Source organism: Podarcis muralis, chromosome 15 (genome assembly GCF_964188315.1).
Source record: "Podarcis muralis chromosome 15, rPodMur119.hap1.1, whole genome shotgun sequence".
Taxonomy (NCBI): Eukaryota; Metazoa; Chordata; class Lepidosauria; order Squamata; family Lacertidae; genus Podarcis; species Podarcis muralis.
Window position 1 is genome coordinate 10,301,720 of NC_135669.1, and position 18,655 is coordinate 10,320,374.

Sequence of the window (18,655 nt, forward strand, 5' to 3'; positions counted from 1 at the left end):
AAGTCCACGGGCAGCTCTGGCTCTGGTGTGAGGAATGCCTGCTTCTTAAAACCCGTAAGGCTTCATGTACAAACAGCTCTCACAATAGAAGCTCCAGTTGCATATGAAGCCCTTTTTCTTTCACACTTTGGAATTACCATGATGAAATCCAGTCCTCGTACAGCAGAGAATCGTTTCTATCAGTATGGACCTAGGAACCATTCTGATATAGCGTGCAATAATGTGAATTATACATACAGCATTCTTCACTTAAAGGTTGTGAAGATACGCAAAGAAACACAAGTGTTCTCACAAGTTTAAATAACTTTATTTTTAACATTTCACAAGGATGAAGGTCTTCGTAAAAAAAACAAAAACCCAAGGGGATTAAGTACCAAGAGTAACAAGGTAGAATATATACATTCAGATCCTTCAACATTAAGCACTGAGCAAATGTTTGCACAAGGGGAAATATCCCTCACAGTGTACCACACTTTTCACAAAATTCAGCATTTCGATGTCAGGATTGCGTAAGTCACAGGTACCCATTAGAAGGCACAGATTGCAAGGTATCCTTGCTGTGTATTGTCCAAATCTCATCAAAATGTATACAACTGAGCAGACCTTTATATGAAGAATGGTCAGCTGATTTGGGCCCAGTGAGAATATTCCCTCTTGCGTGTGGCACATTGTGTTGCCAGCTACAGCCCTGTGGTCCCTGGAAATTTTAGGTCAGGTTATAAACTAGAAGATTGTCACAATCTGCTGGAAGCTGGTCCTGTACTATTTCTATTAAAACGGTCAACACTATTTCTTACTAGATCCATTCCTACTGAATACGTATTAAACACAAATGTCCACTGTACTTTGGGACAAGTTTATAATCCAGTGTTGTGACTGAATACAAAGGGAGGGCTGAAGAGAATCAGTGCCAAGCTCTTCCCTCTTGAAAGTGCATAGGCAGAAAATGAAGAATGGCTACAGTCAAAAGCATGAAAATTAATCTGTCCACATCTTCAGACATCACTTTGATTGCTGTTTGGCTGCCTGCATTTGTAGCTCAGATTTTCAACAATATACTTTTTTAATCACAGTTGATCTGACTGGAAGCCAAAAGTGCATATACAAGCTTCAGCTTGCAAAAAGCCATGCTCTGCCTTATACTTGCTATCTTCAAATAGTTCAATTTCCCATACAATGGTCAATATGGATTTCACCCCAAATGCCTAGTGATGGTGGATGTATTGTTTTATGAGGAAACCTACAAAAGTTAATCCTTTGGAAACTTTAAACTCATATACTGGGCTAGTGCCCCATCCAGAGTAAGGGACCACGATGTAAAGTTACCCTTTAAAAATTCAGGGGCAGATGGAGATACTGAAATTAAGAATTCAATCTTCAACCCAGGACTAAGATCCATAAAAAATAAAATCAGAAAAAGTCCCCAGTTGTTTTAGTCTGCAGCAGAAATCATATTGCAGTAATTCTGACTATTCGCATCTTCCAGCAATTTATGCAGCAGCATAAACAGAATCTTTTGTAACTGAGGAAAGTGTCGCCTGACTTCAGAAACTGTTCATACAGATAGAGAAACTGGAACCAAAACAGGCACAGCGAGACATTGCACACATACAGCTTTGTGCTAAGCCTCTCTTATAGGGTTGAGAAACATGTGGTCATCCAGATACCTCTGGGCTCCCAATGGCCATCCGTGAGGAGGATGGGAGTCGAGTCCAAGCACATTGGGAGGGCCAGATTCCCTATGCCTGCCCTACTTATTCCTCCTAGTTGGTTTGAGCTTGAAGAATGTGAGGTGTTTCCTCCATCACTCTGGCAAGCAAGTTATCAATGTAGTCTTCCAGCTCCCGCACCTGCTGATCTCGCTTTGCAATCACATCTTTCTGCTTCAAGACCAGCTGGATCAGCTCGCTGTGTGTCAGCTGGCCATAAGCGTAGGCGGGATCTGAAGGATCATATTTCTTTAGGAAGGAAGAATGAACAGGTTAAAGTCATTTTGATATCAAGCACTGTTGCAAGGATGGCGTCAAAGGATCAGAAGGAAGGTATAGAAACCTTTGGTTTCAGGGATTACTGGGGAATCCCAGGAATGATGTCAGAGCAAAGAGGTCATCTGTCAAAGCATCTTAAAAGCTACTGAAGATTCACAAAAAACTAGAATTTCAGGATTTGCCAGTAAGTACTTTTATGGCATGCAGACATATGTGCATACAAGGTTTCTGTACACCTGCCTTCAACTATTTCTTCCCAGTAATAAACATGGAAAAGTGAAGATAAGACCCTCCTCATAACATGCAAAAAGTACTAAATAAATACAAAGCAGCAGCAGTAGTGGCTGTTTCAGTTAAGTGATAATAATTCAGGTTCTGTGCTCAAACACCAAACAGATCATTTGCAATATTAGTTGGACGCACTAAATCACTAAACCTTGCTTATCTGAAAACAAAAATCCCTTTCAGGCCAAAGTCCTTTGGTGAAGATAGCAAGTTTTGAGCCTGGGGAATTCATACCCACTCACAAATCTAAACTTGTGTAAGTAAAAGGCTCAGAAAATTGCCCAGACGGGTAGGAAAGCAGGGGCAGGGGGAATCGTACAACTAGAAAACTTGAACACATTTCTGTCTCCAAACGACTATACCCCTTTGCAGTTTGTCTAATCCCGCCAATAAATTTACAAGCTTCCTAACTCAGGGCACAGACCACCCAATTAGGTTTAAAAATATAGTATGTCTTAAAATACCTTTATATCGGCTTCATTTTGGTTATCCAAGATCTTTGATGTTATGCTCTGGTTTTTTGCAGATGATTTGCAATCTCCACTCCTGGACAAATCAGGTTCTCCGTGTAAGCAAAATGCCTGGTAGGTCTGTAGACTGATATTAGTGGCATTTAGCCAGCAAAGTCAATTTTCGAAAAAGAAAAAAAAAAGTAAAGGGGAAGAGGAAGAGAAGAGAAGAAATACCGTATTTTTCGCCCCATAGGACGCACCGGCCCATAGGACGCACCTAGTTTTTTGGGGGGGAAATAAAGGGGCGGAATTTATCCCCCCCCCCCAGGTGCTCTGCGCTAATCCTGAAGCTTGGGGCGTGCGGAGTTCAGCGCGCCCCAAGCTTCTGGGTGCCGACAAGGTCTCTGCTAGCCGTGGGAGAGCCGCGCGGCTCTCCCATGGCTAGCTGAGCGCTGCGCTAATCCCGAAGCTTGGGGTGTGCGGAGCTCAGCGCGCCCCAAGCTTCTGGGTGCCAGCAAGGTCTCCGCTAGCCTTGGGATAGCCGCGCGGCTCTCCCAAGGCTAGCGGAGCGCTGCGCTAATCCCGAAGCTTGGGGTGTGCGGAGCTCAGCGCGCCCCAAGCTTCTGACTGCCGGCAAGGTCTCCGCTAGCCCTGGGAGAGCTGGGTCTCCCACGGCTAGCAGATAGCTTCCTGAAGCCTGGAGAACGAGAGGGGTCGGTGCACAATGACCCCCCTCGCTCTCCAGGCTTCAGCGAAAGCCTGCATTCGCCCCATAGGACGCACACACATTTCCCCTTCATTTTTGGAGGGGGAAAAGTGCGTCCTATAGGACGAAAAATACGGTAGCCTATTTTTAAAAGGAGAACATGCTGTTATGAAATAATTTATCCATATTACCACATGATTCTCAGAAATAGTTACTTTGGAAGCATCATGCAAAGATTTCTAAAATGCTAAGGACGTCACTCCTGGAACAGAGGGTCTCCACAGATCTGTGATCAGAATCTGGTAGCTGGCATGCTACCAGTATGTTGGGCATTTTCCCAAGATGTCTAGAAAAAGTTTGTTTTCTCATCCAAGTGAATATTCACAGACATACTAGCACAGGCATAGGCAAACTCGGCCCTCCAGATGTTTTGGGACTACAACTCCCATCATCCCTGACTACTGGTCCTGTTAGCTAGGGATGATGGGAGCTGTCATCCCAAAACATCTGGAGGGCCGTTTGCCTATTTCTGTACTAACAGAAGATATAATTACAGCTAACTCGCATCTTATGTAGTAGTTACATTCCTGGCCATTGCACATAAAAGCAAAATCGCGTAAAGCCAGGAACCCTCAGAACCAGGTGTCTTCCTTATCTGGTTTTCAGCAGGCAGCACGAGGGCTCTAGGATGCTGCTCTGTAATGTTTCCTCCACTCTCCATTTGTTTGTTTGTTTGTTTGTTCTGCTCCACCCCACCCCCCGGCCCAAATCAGCAATCACGTAGGCAAAATAAGCATTGCGAGTTACCTATATTTCAATTTCACCTTTTCTGTCACAGGACTTCAAAGCTAGATTACGTGTGTCATGTGTCACATATTTACAGACTTTGTCTATAGCTTCATGGTTCTCAGTTAAGTTAAGAGGGACTGACTCGCTCTCTTTGCACTCCCCTTGCAAGAAAGTGGATCATCTCTGTTCTGAAGGCAGCATGCATTGCCATTTCTCTCCTTTCAAGAAGGCTAGAGACAGAAACCCTACAAATTACCTGCAGAGTTACTAATCAACTGACACCTACACAGGGCATGCCTGCCCTATCAGGAGGAAAGTTCTTACTCACCCTGTAAAGTAGATATTTTCTATGACATACAATGAAAACCACTGGGTGGCAATAGCCTTAAAGCATCTCAAGATCTCAAAATTCCATTGAGAAGATCATTTCTCAAGACTAACCTGGGCTTGACGCGTTTGGTCTGAGATGGTTTCACAGAAGCTGAGTTTTTTTCTGGCTTCTCTTCTGCTGAGATGTTTTCATCAAAAGGGTTCAAGGATGCCTTTGTGATTCGGAGGTCCGCAGTGCTGCTCTTATCTGAGCTATGACCTCTTCTGTGACCCTCATTTGTGGAGGGTTCTGAAAAGAAAGAAATCAGCATCAGAATAGTGAAAGCACAAGTCCCAATACTACTGAAAATACTAATACCTAATCCAGCCCTAGATCAACTGATGGCTCTTAACAACAGCAGGACACTGAGGTTGGGGACCACTGAGACCCACCTGCATCCTACTCATTTACAACTATTAGGCACAAGCATGAAGACACTTCTGTTTCTTCACAGCTTCCAAGCACTGCCTTTAAATAATACAAGAAGTCCAGTTTTAACCATTCTAAAGAAATGGCACATTTTACTACTTAGCACACTTTGTAAATTACACAACTGTTAAAACATTTGAGAATAAGGTCTTGAACTTTGATTTATTTCTTTTCTTTCTCATTTAACTCTTCCTCGCTGTCAGCCGGGGAGTGACTAATGCTAGGAACAATAGCTGAAGCTGTGTCTGGCAATCCATTGCCTCGTTTCCCCTTTAGCTTGTCTTTCAGCTTGCCAAATGGTGTCCGTGACTTATCTTTCATGGACAGATCAAACATGCTGGCTGTCATGTTGCTCCTCATGAATTGGATATCCACCTCAATCTCACCTCTCTCTTTTTCCTTCTTTCCTGGTTTGGAGTGACGCTTGTACCATCTGTATAAATAAAGAACAGCAAAAGTTCAGCATCAGGGGCTTAAATATTTCCTACCCACCCTTTTCCCACAAGGTCTCAGGGTGTGTTACGTATAAAATAGTTAATTTTTAGTTCAAGCTAAACAGAGTCAGGTTCTCCGTGTAAGCAAAATGCTAGGTAGGTCTGCAGACTGATATTAGTGGCATTTAGCCAGCAATTTCAATTTCATCTTTTCTGTCACAGGACCTCAAAGCCAGATAAAATGTGTCATGTGTCACATATTTACAGACTTTGTCTATAGCTTCATGGTTCTCAGTTAGGTCCTTGGAAGTCTGGTTCAATAAAGGGGATTACAATCATGTAATAATTATAAGCACCCTCACAAAACAAGTGTTTCTCCAGAATTGCTTTCTGGGGCCTCCCCCAGGAAAGGGTTAATTTTGTACTGTAAATTTATCCATTGTCCAGGGCAATGGGTTCCCCCAAATATTCATATAATTTTGCAGGAAGAGACGGGAAAGGCTCTGCTACTAAGCTCAGTCCCATGATCGCTTAACAGCTCCACCTAATCTGTGCTGTTATGCTCTGGTATCATGCAAAATCAGCAGGCCTTACTAGTTTATGAGTTATGGCATAACAGCTCCACAGCATGACCTTGTCCATTTAAGGTTATGCCATGAAGACATCTGAATAAAAGGTATCAACTGTCAGAGGAACTCTGTAGAATAGACTGTTTCTGCACTAAAACCCAAGATGCATGCCATCTCAGTTTGTCTAACCTTCTTACTCCCTGAAAGGCACCACATGAACCAAGACAGATTCTGCCGAACAATCTTGAACGGAGCGGGATACAGGAGAGGATACAGAGCTAGAAAGAGAGAAAATGAGAAAGTCATTACCAGGAAAGTTTTAGAACAGAAACAGCAGCTTATGTACAAAAGCATGCAATTTCTCCCCAAATATGGAATTTTCCGACAATATTTTCAGAAAATTGCATGCCTTAAAAGCATACATATCAAAACAGGAAAGGAAACAAAAGAGAAGAACTAGAGGAGGGAAAAGCACTAGAACACAAGTGAGCGATTTTCTATATTCACATTTTGAAAGCTCATCATTGGGCCCAATTTCCTAAAACAGCGGATAGCATGGTGAAACTATTTCTAGACAAACTACAGGAAGTTATTGCATGGCTAAAAGATTACCCTTAAAAAACAAAAACAAAAAGCACACACAGTACTACCACATCAGGGAAAAGGCCTGTCAGAAATAATCTCATTGACATCTAATTCTTTGAGTACAGGGAAGTGTTTCTGTTTTACAAATAAGCATCCAGTCTTGAGATCTGGCAACAGTTTCATCCAAATTTCAGATCTCCCTGCCTTCAGATGAAAAAATATTAACTGGTCTGAATTGCATCTTTGCATTGTCTGTCCACATGTTAAGGGTGTGGTGTTGATTAGTGAGCTACCTCTTAATTGATAGATTCCGAAATAACCCTTGAAGCCCCAATTTTCATCTGTAAAACTAATAAAGTGCTTCAAATGTACACAAGGCTATTTAAACTCTATAAATGCTAAGCAGATTTTTTTTAATTCTTACTCACTGGTTTAAACCTTATACATAAAATGGCACAATGTGAAGCATAACTGGGTAGGTGTGAAATCCCAAGAGCTATCAACCTATTGAAGAAAACTTAACTGATCATGAGTTTTAGTCAATTAACCTACTGAATAATTTGTACAAATATAAAACAAACTGTTCTGAAGCAAGCATATTTTGTTTTAAAATAATGCATGTGTTGCAGCACACATCTTAGAAAAAGAAATTCTTGCAAACCAAGATTTAAGGAGAAGACAAAGATGCCAACGTTTAGGGGATTCATGATTGGGAGATGGAGCCTAGTTTAGGAGGCTCTATAAAGGAATTAACTAAATTCGTATCAGCTACTCGCCTTGACAACTTAATGGAACTTCCATGTTCACAAGCATTAATACCACTGAATATCAGTTGCCAAGGCAGCAAACTGAGGAAGAACTGTCAGTTCCACACCCTGCTTGCATGTTTCCTGGATGCATTGAGATAACCGCTATCCAAAGCTGGATACAAATTATTTTATTTAATAGATGTTTATTCTTCCCTTTAGCTAAAAGTAGGTTGTTAGAGAAGTTTACAACAATGGAATAAAATTAAGTATGCCAACTACCGTGATCCAGCAGGACTCTGCTCAGGAAAGGTATCAACAGGATACTTTACAAGTTTTCTTCTCCAACGAGCTCAAGATGGCATACGTGATTCTACCCCTCCTCATTTAATCCCCATAACAACCCTATGTTAGACTGAGAGCCAAGGTCAGTCAGTGAGCTTCACTTGAACCCTGGTCTCCTAGGTCCTAGTGTGACACTAACCTTTACACCACACCAACTCTTTATATTATGCTGTAGCACATTATACGGCTGTTTATTTCAAGTTTTAATAAAGTGTTTTTAAAAGTTTGATCCCGCCTCTGCTTGCAATGTTTGCTTATTGCATTTTTGCCCCACCCTTACTTCAAATAACTATGTATGAGTGACATACATAGTTCTCATTTCCCCATCCCATTTCATTCTCACAACAACCCTTGTGATTGATTAGACTGAGTGTGACTCGCCTGTGGTCTCCCAGTAAACTCTATGGACAACGGTGGAATCTTTACTAAAAGTGGCATTTTTAATCCATGATCCATCCTGTTTAGAGCTTAGCTTTTGCTGCTGTCAGATAAACAGCTGAGATGAATAATTCTCATGCAGCATGCTGTTTGACACCTGTTTGGGCATGTGGACCTTGAGCCTCTGACATACATAGGTAAATTGCCTCTGAACCTGGAAATGCCATTTAGTCAGCAGGAAGTCAACATCTTCAAACAGAACTATAGTGTAGTAAGGGACCTTGGATGTCATCTAGCCCAATGCCCAACGGATTCAGTGCAGGAATCTTGCAAATACACAGCTTACTAAGCAAATGGGCATCTAGCCATTGCTTACAAACCTTCATAGGAAGAGATCCCACCACTTCCCAAGGCAGTCTGATCCGCCTTTGAACTACTCATACACTTAAGAAGTTTCTCCTAACGTAAAGTCAAAACCATCTTATTTAAAAGTTTTCAGTCATTGCATTTACATCTGTCATCTGGAGTAACATAGAACAAATCTGCTCCACCTTCTGCATCACAGTCTTTCAGTTCTTTGAGAACTATTCTCCTGCCTCCTCTTAACCTTTCCTTCTCCTAGATAACCATGCCCAGCTTTTTAAACTGTTCCTCATAGGACTTGGTTTCCAGATTCCTCACCATCTTTGGAATATGCTGTAGTTCAGGGGTGCAGAACCTCCGGCTCACAGACCAAATGTGACCCACCAGTCCCATTTGCCCATGAGGCCAATCTGGAGAAGCCACACTCACCTGCCCAATAAGGGATGCCATTAAAGTAGGCTCCCATTCAACCATCGCTCCTACTGTCCAAGCTGCAGCTCATTGAAGGCTTGCAATGGGCTTTGAAAGCAATTCCGTGAAGCTCCTTTTGATCTCTGACATAAGAGAAGGAAAGAAGCAATGCAGGGAGGCTTACAAGGCACAACACTGCCAAAGCCCCTTGCACTCTGGAACCCCAACCTGGAACCCTACACAATTTATCTTGGCAGGTAGTCAAGACAACCCACTTGCCAACATTTTGATGTCACAATGGCAGAATGTGATTTACTTGCTGGTTGTCCCACCCACACATCAAAGTTTTTGGCCCCCCACAGCCAGAAAGATTCCTGCTCTAGTTTGTCTATCTCCTCCTTAAAATGCAGCAACTGGAACTGGACAAAGTACTGAACCCGGCTAATCCTACATTGACACAACACTCTGGCGCATTTCCTCTCTCTCCTTTGAAGTTAAAGCATACCCTTATCCGCATTCCTTCAGAAGTCCTGCTATGACTCCCTAAATAAAGAAGGAGCGAACATCAGATGCAATGGGTCATATTTAGGAGGCCTCTCTGGGCAGCGCCTGCCACCAGCCCCCTCCTTCCCTCCGCGCTAGCGCCCCACGCCCCAGCAGGTAGACTGCCCCTGGCAGCGGGAGCTCCACGGGAGGCCCCTCGCTCGCTCGCTCGCTCTCCCCTCACCGTGTGCATGTAGGGACAAAAATTAACTAAGCAGCTCCATTAATCAGAGGGACTGACTCACCACCTCTCTTGTGACACGGGTATGATGTTCAGGAACCACCATACCATGTTCTATAAAGAGATGCTTGCAAAGCCACAACTTTTTCTTCTGGATCTAGGTTTAAAGCATGCATGTCTGAAACAACTTGCAATTAGATTTTCACTCTTCCACTCTCTCATGCCTAACTATGAGGACCATAAGTAGACCAGACAAATACTCATTCAAGTCAAACGCCAACTCAAAGAGGTATTTGTTGCTCAGGCTGGCTGGCTGCCTCCACCCAAACCTTCAAGAGTGGATACTACTTCTCACCCAGAGATACGCCAATCTTTAAACCAAAAGTTGTCCTAAACAGCATGCAAACCACTGCAATGTGGCCACTTCCTATACCTCTTGTCAGAGTTGAAGGAAAACAATCACACAACCTCGCCAACTGGTTACTAGTGGTCCCCACCAGTAACCAAAGTTATCCAGGCCACCCAAACCTGTCTTTAATTATTACCACAGTAGGGTGGGAGGAGCCATGCCTGAAGGATGCGGGAGATTCTTAGTGGGACAGGAGAGCGGGGGGGGGGGGCGGGAATCACATCTGGCAACCAATGAATCCCTTTGCTTCAGACAGTACATAGGTAGACAAGTCTAAAAAGCCCAGGACACAAATTTTCACAATCCTCTAGTGGTTATGATGGCTCATTTACCAGAAGTAATGTATTTAGCATTAACTCCGGAAGTGTATACTTTATTCTTACCAAACTAAGCCTCCTAGAGCAAAATATGTATCAGAAGGCTATTGCTTGCAAGCCTGTCTGAATCACTTGCAGCTTCGAGGTCACAGGCACGCTTGAGCCTTGCTAAACATCTCCTTTTCTTCTGGAGTCCGGATATACTGTTCTATCTCACTGTCTAAAATGGGCTCATCCCCAGTGATAGCAGATTGTTCAAGGCTTAGCTGAGGAGTTCGTAGCCTCTTTGCAGGGTTCAAGACGCAGGGTGGGAGCAAAGGTTTCCGCTTGCTGAACTTCTGCTTCTCTCCTGAAAGGGAGGCCTCTTCTACTGTTGCAGCGCTCTCATCGATTAGCTGCAGTGGCGCAGCTGCTGAGTCTTCTAGGTCACGGTCTTCCGTAGTATCCACGATGCGGAAGGCAGCCTGCAGAAGCACACGGCGGTGCCGCAGAAGGTCACCGATGTACTTTGCCACACTCCGACGGTCCACTTTCAGCACTCGCAACCAGCCCAGCTGAGAAGCCATTTGCAGGAGGATGTTATACAGCTCCTTCAGTCTCTGGTGGGCTGGCCGGGGAGCCTCCATACCAGCAAGCTTACAGAACTGAGAAAGGGTGCAAGTGAGGCGATCGACAGGCCGGAGAGACTGCCAAGCCAGGAAGGCTGCTGCTGTCACTATGGGGATGGGGTGCCGGCCGGTCACCAGCCACGTGTCGCTGGCAAGTTCCACCATCTGGACAGTCCTTGCCACCAGTTGCTCCTTTTCTTCCACAAACTTAGTCGGGACGCTAGGTGAATTCTGGAAAATCTTGAAGCTGGAAAGATGAGAATCAAACAAGCCATTTAGATAGACTGCCTTGGGTTGGGAGATGTGGCAGGATGGAGAAGACAAATAGGTGAAAGAGGGACATGAGCAAAACAAAGCATTCTGTGAAAGGGCAAAGGGCAGAAGGCCCTGCATTTTCCAAGGACACCAAAAAGGCAAGCTGAGCAGCTTGAATCAAAAAGGCAAGCATCTTCCATTAACCAGCACTATATGGACAGGGCTGAATTTACACTCTTCCTAACTTGTGCTCAACAAAATTCTGTTTGTTGGCTTCTTGCCCTTAATAATAATGGGAAGGATTTCCAAGCAATTACGGGATTGGGAGCAGGAGCAGAATTCACAATTCTGAGAATTATTTGTTTAAAAAAGGAAGTTTGCTGCCCCTGTGGCTAAAGAGAAAAGCCTGGAACTGCCTGAAGTGCCTCAAATGAAATCTCAGAAATCAGGGAGTTGGAGTATACATGCACATATGTAAATACCCATTTCTTCCATGATGGAAGCACACAGCACACACAGGGTTCCTACATCCAAGCACTGACCACATCCATCCCTGCTGAACTTTAAGAAGCTTGCTGTTTCATCGGCCTTCCAATCAATATACCACACAGTCCGTATGATACTTGTAAATTCAGTCTATGAATGATGCAAACTGCACACCAACTATGAGAAGTATTGTCCAGGAAAGGGCACAAGAACTTCGACATACCTGTTGAGGTGGGTTTTCACCATATCCATCAAGCTGAGAGTAGGCACATCCAGTGCCAGTTCCTTCAGGAAGCGCAGATAGGTCTTTGCAAACAACTCCTTGTCTCCATAGAGCAGCAGGCAGACTGTGCCCATGGTCAGGGGCCAGTTGTGCTGGCGGCAGGTCACAAAGACGCAACAGCCCACAAGCATCTCCTTCTTCTCCAAGCTGACTAAACTGAAGCAGGGACGTTTGATTGCCTGCTGGTAATAGGACACGGCTGTATCTTCAAACAGAGAAGGAAGGCGCAGAACTTTGCAGAGATCCCGAACACGTTGGACTCCTGTGGGGGAAAATACCACAGCAGTACTTAAGAAATGTTTCCACATACACATTTATCAGTGAGAAATCTAACCGCAGAGTAGGTCTTTGCCTGTATGAAGCTGCCCATATACTAAGATAATCTGTGGAGGCTCTGTTTCACATGCTCCCACTTTCAGAGGTTAGATGGGTGGCAATCATGGACAACATATTTTCAATTGTGGTAGTGTAACTGGAGTGTCCAAACCAAGCCTACTTTGGCTTCTTTTGGATACTACAGAGAACTTTTTTAAATGAACGCCTTTGGGGGCTCTAATTGAGAATGGCTGTTAGTATTGCTGTTTCAATATTTGTATTTTAATTTGGCTTTTAGTTACGTATTGATTTTTAATTTTTGCAGCTATACACACAATTATAATGGCCATTTAATGGTAATGGAAACAGACTGGTCCATGCTTAACCAATCTGTCAATGATTCAGCTGGGATTTGATCAGGCAATCAAACTGAACTCTGGACTCTGTGCACCTCTAAAACTCTAAAATAGGTTCTTTTGATGTTGGTCCCACAGCAAATAGGTAAGACTGTTTTAAAAATGCAAATTTCTCTTTGCTTTTAGAAAGTGAAACAATGCAGCTCTTGTGGATGACAGGCACATTAATTTCCACAAAGCATCAACAGAGTAATGCAGAATACGTACCTCGCTGTACACAACGGCTCGTTTGCTCATTCTGACCAGTGCTCCGTGAATACGTGACTTCTACGAGATAAAAACACAGATATCAACCAAACTTTGGTTCAAGCTCTCAAACATGCACCCATTTTTATACTGTTGAATGGTGTAGGGCCTGTCTATATTTGAGAACTGCTTGCAAGTCGTATCTCAAATCCTATGTCTTTGTAAGATACAAAGAGTTTTGAGCTATTTTGCTATTCTTTTTTTTTAAAATTAAATTTTTATTGAAGTTTTAACAAACACCATAACAAAAAAAGAAAAAAAAGAGGAAAAAAAAGCAAAAAGGCATAACATACAAATACAAGATATAAAACACGTATAACCTCAATTTTTACTTTCTTTAAGCTTACTTTCACGACTTCCTCATACCTTCCCTTTCTGTATTCTAATTTCAGATTCAATTTTCAGCAAATCCTTTCCCTACTTTTTCAATAATTTTAGTAACAAATATTTTCTTCCAATTATCCCTTACTGCTTTTAACCCCTTAATAACCAATCCAACATTTTTCTAACCTTCATTAATTTTACAATATTTTTTTAGATACTCTTTAAACTTCTTCCAATCTTCCTGCGCCGTATCGCTTCCCTGGTCGCGGATTCTGCTCGTCATTTCTGCCAGTCCCATATAGTCTATCACCTTCAGTTGCCATTCTTCCACGGTGGGTAGTTCTTGCATCTTCCAGTACTTTGCGATGAGTATTCTTGCTGCTGTTGTAGCATACATAAAGAATGTTCTGTCTTTCTTTAGCACCGATTGGCCGACAATGCCCAGGAGAAAGGCCTCTGGTTTCTTAGGGAAAGTGTACCTGAGTACTTTTTTCAGTTCATTATAGATCATTTCCCAGAAGACCTTAATCTTTGGGCACGTCCACCAAAGGTGAAAGAATGTTCCTTCAATTTCTTTACATTTCCAACATTTATTATCGGGCAAGTGATAAATTTTTGCAAGCTTGACTGGGGTCATGTACCACCTGTATATCATTTTCATAATATTCTCTCTTAAGGCATTACACGCCGTAAATTTCATACCTGTGGTCCACAACCTTTCCCAGTCAGCAAACAAAATGTTATGACCAATGTCCTGTGCCCATTTAATCATTGCAGACTTGACCACTTCATCTTGTGTATTCCATTCCAACAACAAGCTATACATTCTTGACAGATTCTTAGTACTGGGTTCTATCAGTTCAGTCTCTAATTTTGATTTTTCCACCTGGAAGCCAATTTTTCTGTCTGTTTTAAACACTTCCATTATTTGATGATAATGAAGCCAATCTCTCACTTTCCCTTTTAGTTTATCAAAACTTTGGAGTTTCCATCTGTCCCCCTCTTGTTCCAGAATTTCTCCATATCTTGACCATTTGGCCTCCATATTAAGTTTTTTAATGGCCTTTGCCTCCATTGGTGACAACCACCTTGGAGTTTTACTTTCCAACAAATCTTTATATCTAGTCCAGACATTATATGGTGCTTTCCTGACAATGTGGTTTTTGAACCCTTTATGGGCTTTGACCTTGTCGTACCAAAGATATGCATGCCATCCATACATATTGTTATACCCTTCCAAGTCCAAAATGTCAGTGTTCTCAAGAAGCATCCATTCTTTCAGCCAGCAAAAAGCTGCTGATTCATAGTAAAGTTTTAAGTCCGGCAGGGCAAACCCCCCTCTGTCTTTCGCATCAGTTAATATCTTGTATTTTATTCTGGGCTTTTTGCCCTGCCAGACAAATTTAGATATATCTTTCTGCCACTTCTTGAAACAATCCATCTTGTCCAATATTTGCAAAGTTTGAAACAAAAACAACATTCTAGGCAACACATTCATCTTAATAACTGCTATTCGACCCAGCAAGGAAAGCTTCATATTTGACCAAATTTCTAAATCTTTTTTGACTTCCCTCCAACATTTCTCATAATTATCTTTAAATAGGTTCAAATTTTTTGAAGTCATATTAACACCCAGATATTTCACTTTCTTAACCACAGTTAACCCTGTCTCATTCTGAAACCTTTCTTTTTCCACTGATGTTAGGTTTTTCCCCAATACTTTCGTTTTTGATTTATTCAGTTTAAATCCTGCAACCTGACCAAAATCTTGAATTAACTCTAAAACTCTTTTTGTACTAGATTCAGGCTCTTGCAAAGTAAGTACCAGGTCATCTGCAAATGCTTTCAGTTTAGAGCTATTTTGCTATTCTTTGCCTCACCTTGTAAATGTTCTTCATCAGCATATGTGGTTGTGAGAAGCCCTTCAGTCAGAATGAAGCCACAGTCTGCGCACACCAGCTGGTTCTGAGCATAATGAGAGTCCTCTACAATTTCCAAGGAGCCACAGTCTGGACACTTCTTTTGGCTCGACATCTTAGCAGCCTGAAAGCATAAATCAGGTCCACAGTTGGTCACTGATATTTTGGTATTATTTAATTACTTCCATGTATTACATTTACCATATATCCCACCTGTCCTTTGAAGAGCTCAAGGTGGTATAATGGTTCTCTCGCCACCCAATTTTTATTCTCACAACAACTCTGTGAAATTAGTTGTTTGTATTACTACTACTGGGACGCGGATGGCGCTGTAGGTTAAGCCACATAGCCTAGGACTTGCCGATCAGAAGGTTGGCGGTTCGAATCCCCGTGACGAGGTGAGCTCCCGTTGCTCGGTCCCTGCTCCTGTCCACCTAGCAGTTTGAAAGCATGTCAAAGTGCAAGTAGATAAATAGGTACCACTCCGGCGGCAAGGTAAACGGTGTTTCTGTGCGCTGCTCTGGTTTGCCAGAGCATGCTTGGTCATGCTGGCCACATGACTAAACAAGTGCTTTGTAATTTTAAAAAAGGGCACGGAGACAAAGTTGTTGTGGAAAGCTCCTCCTTTGTTTCTCCAGAGGCTCCTAAAGGCAAGTGAATAATGCCAGGGCAACCTGGAGTGCGGGAAAGGGGAAGAGATGTGAACTGCTGGCTGGTTAGGGGACACAGAAAAAAGAGGGGGGAACTGACTTGTGTGATTTCGATAATGGTGATGTAAAAATTGGGGTTTGGCTTTTGCTTCCCAACTCCCCATGGGACTCTGAGTCCCCTAAGTCCATGATCGGCCAGAGAAGAATGGATGGAGGCAGAATCCAGTGGAAAACAAGGCAGATGTTTATTTTTCTGTTGCAACAGAGTCCCCTCCCCTCCTTCCAAGGGGAGGAGTGTGCAGGAACCTTTAAAGACTTTTGACATTGCCCAACCCCCTAAGCCAAAGACCACCCCAAAATCATCATACATAGATCATAGGAGGCAGTCTACAGCAGAAACCCTGCCTTCCAGGATACCTGATAATGGTCGCCGATTGCATTAGCTGGGCAGCCTGGCCATTCTTAGTTCCTGAAGCCAGGTCACAGGCTCACCCTATTCATACACAAATACACCCTTAAGACAGGATTTGCAAGCGAAAAGGCAATGGGGAGGCTTTCCCTATTTGCCTCCCTCCCTGCAGATGAGTATTTGAGGTCACTGAGAGTCAAAATGGCTTCAGGATTGCTCTCCCGTACTATTTCAGACACATGGTTTGTATATATAGATATGTGTGCATTTATGAATATTTAGTCTATATTTGAGGCCTTAGAATTCTTATAACCATGGAGAGGAGGAGGAGGATTGCTGGCGGTGCTCACAGAATCAGCGGCAGGTGAAGGGGGTTTCTGCCCACGCCACTCGCGGGTTGCATGCCCTCCCAAAAAAATCCCACATCCCCCCCCAAAAACCCGGCCTGGCTCCTAGACAGCCACCCAGGAGCCTCTTTCCCCCTTTACGCGGGCTGACTTACCTTCTCGCCGCCGCTTTCGCAACACCGGAAGAAGCCGGGGGAGCTTTTTCAAGAGGGCACACGCTCCTTCCGGGCAATCCCCATGGTAACGGGGCAATCGGGCCCAGATACGCTCCAACGCTAAACGGCCTCCGGAAAGAAACAAGGGAGCGCAGGACAAAGGTTCCGCCAGAGCCGCTCAGCTCGAGGGCGTTAGAGATGGGGCGAGGCGGAGCATTTGTGTCTGGACTGAGGGGTTGTCAAATCTCCGGGAATGAGCTGAAGTTGCAGCCTTTTAAGCTCCTTTTCTCGGAGTTTATTCTTGGAATTTAATAAAAAAGTTAAAAAACAACAACACCAGGAAAGCTGAAGACTTCCTTTTCCATCTTTGTAGTAAATCGTCTATTAGCAGCCTCCCTCTGCCTCATTTTCACCCTATCTTTCCTGATCTTTCCTTTGCATTTTTCATTTAAAATAAGTTCCCCTTGGAATACTTGTAGATTTTTGAGTGGGGGAGACACCAGCTCCTTATGTAACAGGGGGAAATATTAATATCAACACTTAGGACTGGAGACATACTCTGCAAATCTAGCCATATTGACTCAGGTTGTAGCCTTAATCTGGATTCAACCAAAATCTACCTTTCTGTGACTTAAATCTAGTCTTGCCCTCTAGGGAAGCAGAGAGCAAGTTTCTGCCCTATTCTTTTAGGGTGTTTCAAGAGTGCTATGTCAAAGTAATGTCATATTCTGGATAGAACAATCAGACCGATCATTTAGCACTTTGATAATAGCTTCAGTGCTGTGCAGTTGCGCATGCTGTGGTTGTGAAACTGGCACCACATTTCCCAGACCTGATAAAATAATCCTAGCAGCAAAATGCTTCCACTTTGGGGGAACTGATGTTTATTAACAGTCAAACAGCTAAAACCTAAACCATTTGGTAAACCTAAAACATGGGTAAACAACAATTCTTGCAACAGCAAGTGGAACCTGAAAGTTTTACTGTGGGGATGTGATTGCACATCTGTGCTATGGGACCTGTGGCATCTCCAAGAGAAGTATTACAAGACACTCTCTTCCATTCCTAGCCTAACTTGCACAAGCCCTCAGCCTTCAGCAACCCTCATAGGAAGGAATGGAGGATTATAAAAACTCACATATGCACATACCATATACAGTTATGAGCCATGCACTGCACACAAGGGAATTTAATGCTACGTAATTATGAACAAAATATGGATGAGCAAAACTCAAACCAGCAGATGGCGCCCTTACTTTACACTTGGTGCTCTCCCTAAAATTTGTTACATCACATTTCTATAAATTTGCCCATTGAACACTGGTGTTAACCGGCTTAAATCTGATTTTTTGTTGCAGCAGGGGACCCCAAAATTCCAAAATACAGCTGAAGCTCTAAGATGCTGCTACACACCATCTATGAGAGTGCAGCAGTGATGGGCATTCAGAATACAACAAATTCAAAAACGTTCTCATTTAAGCAATGCTTGAAATCTTGGAGGGCAGGGGGACAAGGGACAAGATTTTTTGAGGTTATAGGTGGAGAGGCAGTTTTGCACCAGTCCTGGCCTCTTCTGATAAACAGAAGCACAATTATGCGAGGAACAACAAAAAAGCAATGTGTTGTATCCAACATTAGACCTACTGAGAGTAGGCCCATTGAAACGAATCAATATGACATATTCCCAGCATAGCTGTCAACTTTCAGATTTGAAAATAAGGGATCAGCAGCCTCACCTGTCCCAGGCAATCCTGTCTTCCACTGCCTCCCACAGTTTGGTCAAACTCATGCTGGTAGCTTCGAGAACACTATCCAACCATCTCGTCCTCATGGTTCAATGTTACTAGTGAGCAAAGTTACGCAGTCAGGATTTGAATCTTGGTCCTAACTTTTGGGGTTAAGTTTCTATTTAGCTGTCCATTAATACTGACAAACCATATCT

General features: G+C 43.1%; 1 protein-coding gene across 6 annotated transcripts; it reads right to left on the reverse strand.

Annotated features, from left to right (window-relative positions):
• Positions 1-285: 285 nt before the first annotated feature.
• Positions 286-16,816, reverse strand: LOC114585402 (transcription factor IIIB 50 kDa subunit-like). Of its 6 annotated transcripts, XM_077919812.1 has the most exons (10): positions 16,714-16,816; positions 15,114-15,276; positions 12,871-12,930; positions 11,873-12,194; positions 10,367-11,155; positions 6,212-6,300; positions 4,983-5,452; positions 4,662-4,839; positions 2,738-2,870; positions 286-1,958 (listed from the first exon to the last, which is right to left on the reverse strand). In XM_077919812.1, exons 2-5 carry the CDS (start codon positions 15,265-15,267, stop codon positions 10,447-10,449), a joined length of 1,245 nt encoding a protein of 414 aa, XP_077775938.1. In that variant the 5' UTR covers positions 15,268-15,276; positions 16,714-16,816; the 3' UTR covers positions 286-1,958; positions 2,738-2,870; positions 4,662-4,839; positions 4,983-5,452; positions 6,212-6,300; positions 10,367-10,446. The 6 variants fall into 6 exon arrangements, with proteins under 6 accessions (XP_077775938.1, XP_077775933.1, XP_077775934.1 ...); XM_077919807.1 differs by lacking the exons at positions 15,114-15,276; positions 16,714-16,816 and adding an exon at positions 13,420-14,254 and having other exon boundaries at positions 5,406-5,452; XM_077919808.1 differs by lacking the exons at positions 15,114-15,276; positions 16,714-16,816 and adding an exon at positions 13,420-14,254 and having other exon boundaries at positions 5,395-5,452.
• Positions 16,817-18,655: the final 1,839 nt, after the last annotated feature.

Bases quoted from the DNA above. Each gene is read 5' to 3' on its own strand.
- LOC114585402 (XM_077919809.1), bottom strand. From the start codon at position 14,158: ATGGAAGTGTTTAAAACAGACAGAAAAATTGGCTTCCAGGTGGAAAAA. The intron at 12,931-13,419 runs GTTAGAAAAATG...TTTATCTCGTAG, and splicing joins ATATTGTAAAATTAATGAAG to AAGTCACGTATTCACGGAGC. The intron at 11,156-11,872 runs GTATGTCGAAGT...TCATCTTTCCAG, and splicing joins GTGAAAACCCACCTCAACAG to CTTCAAGATTTTCCAGAATT.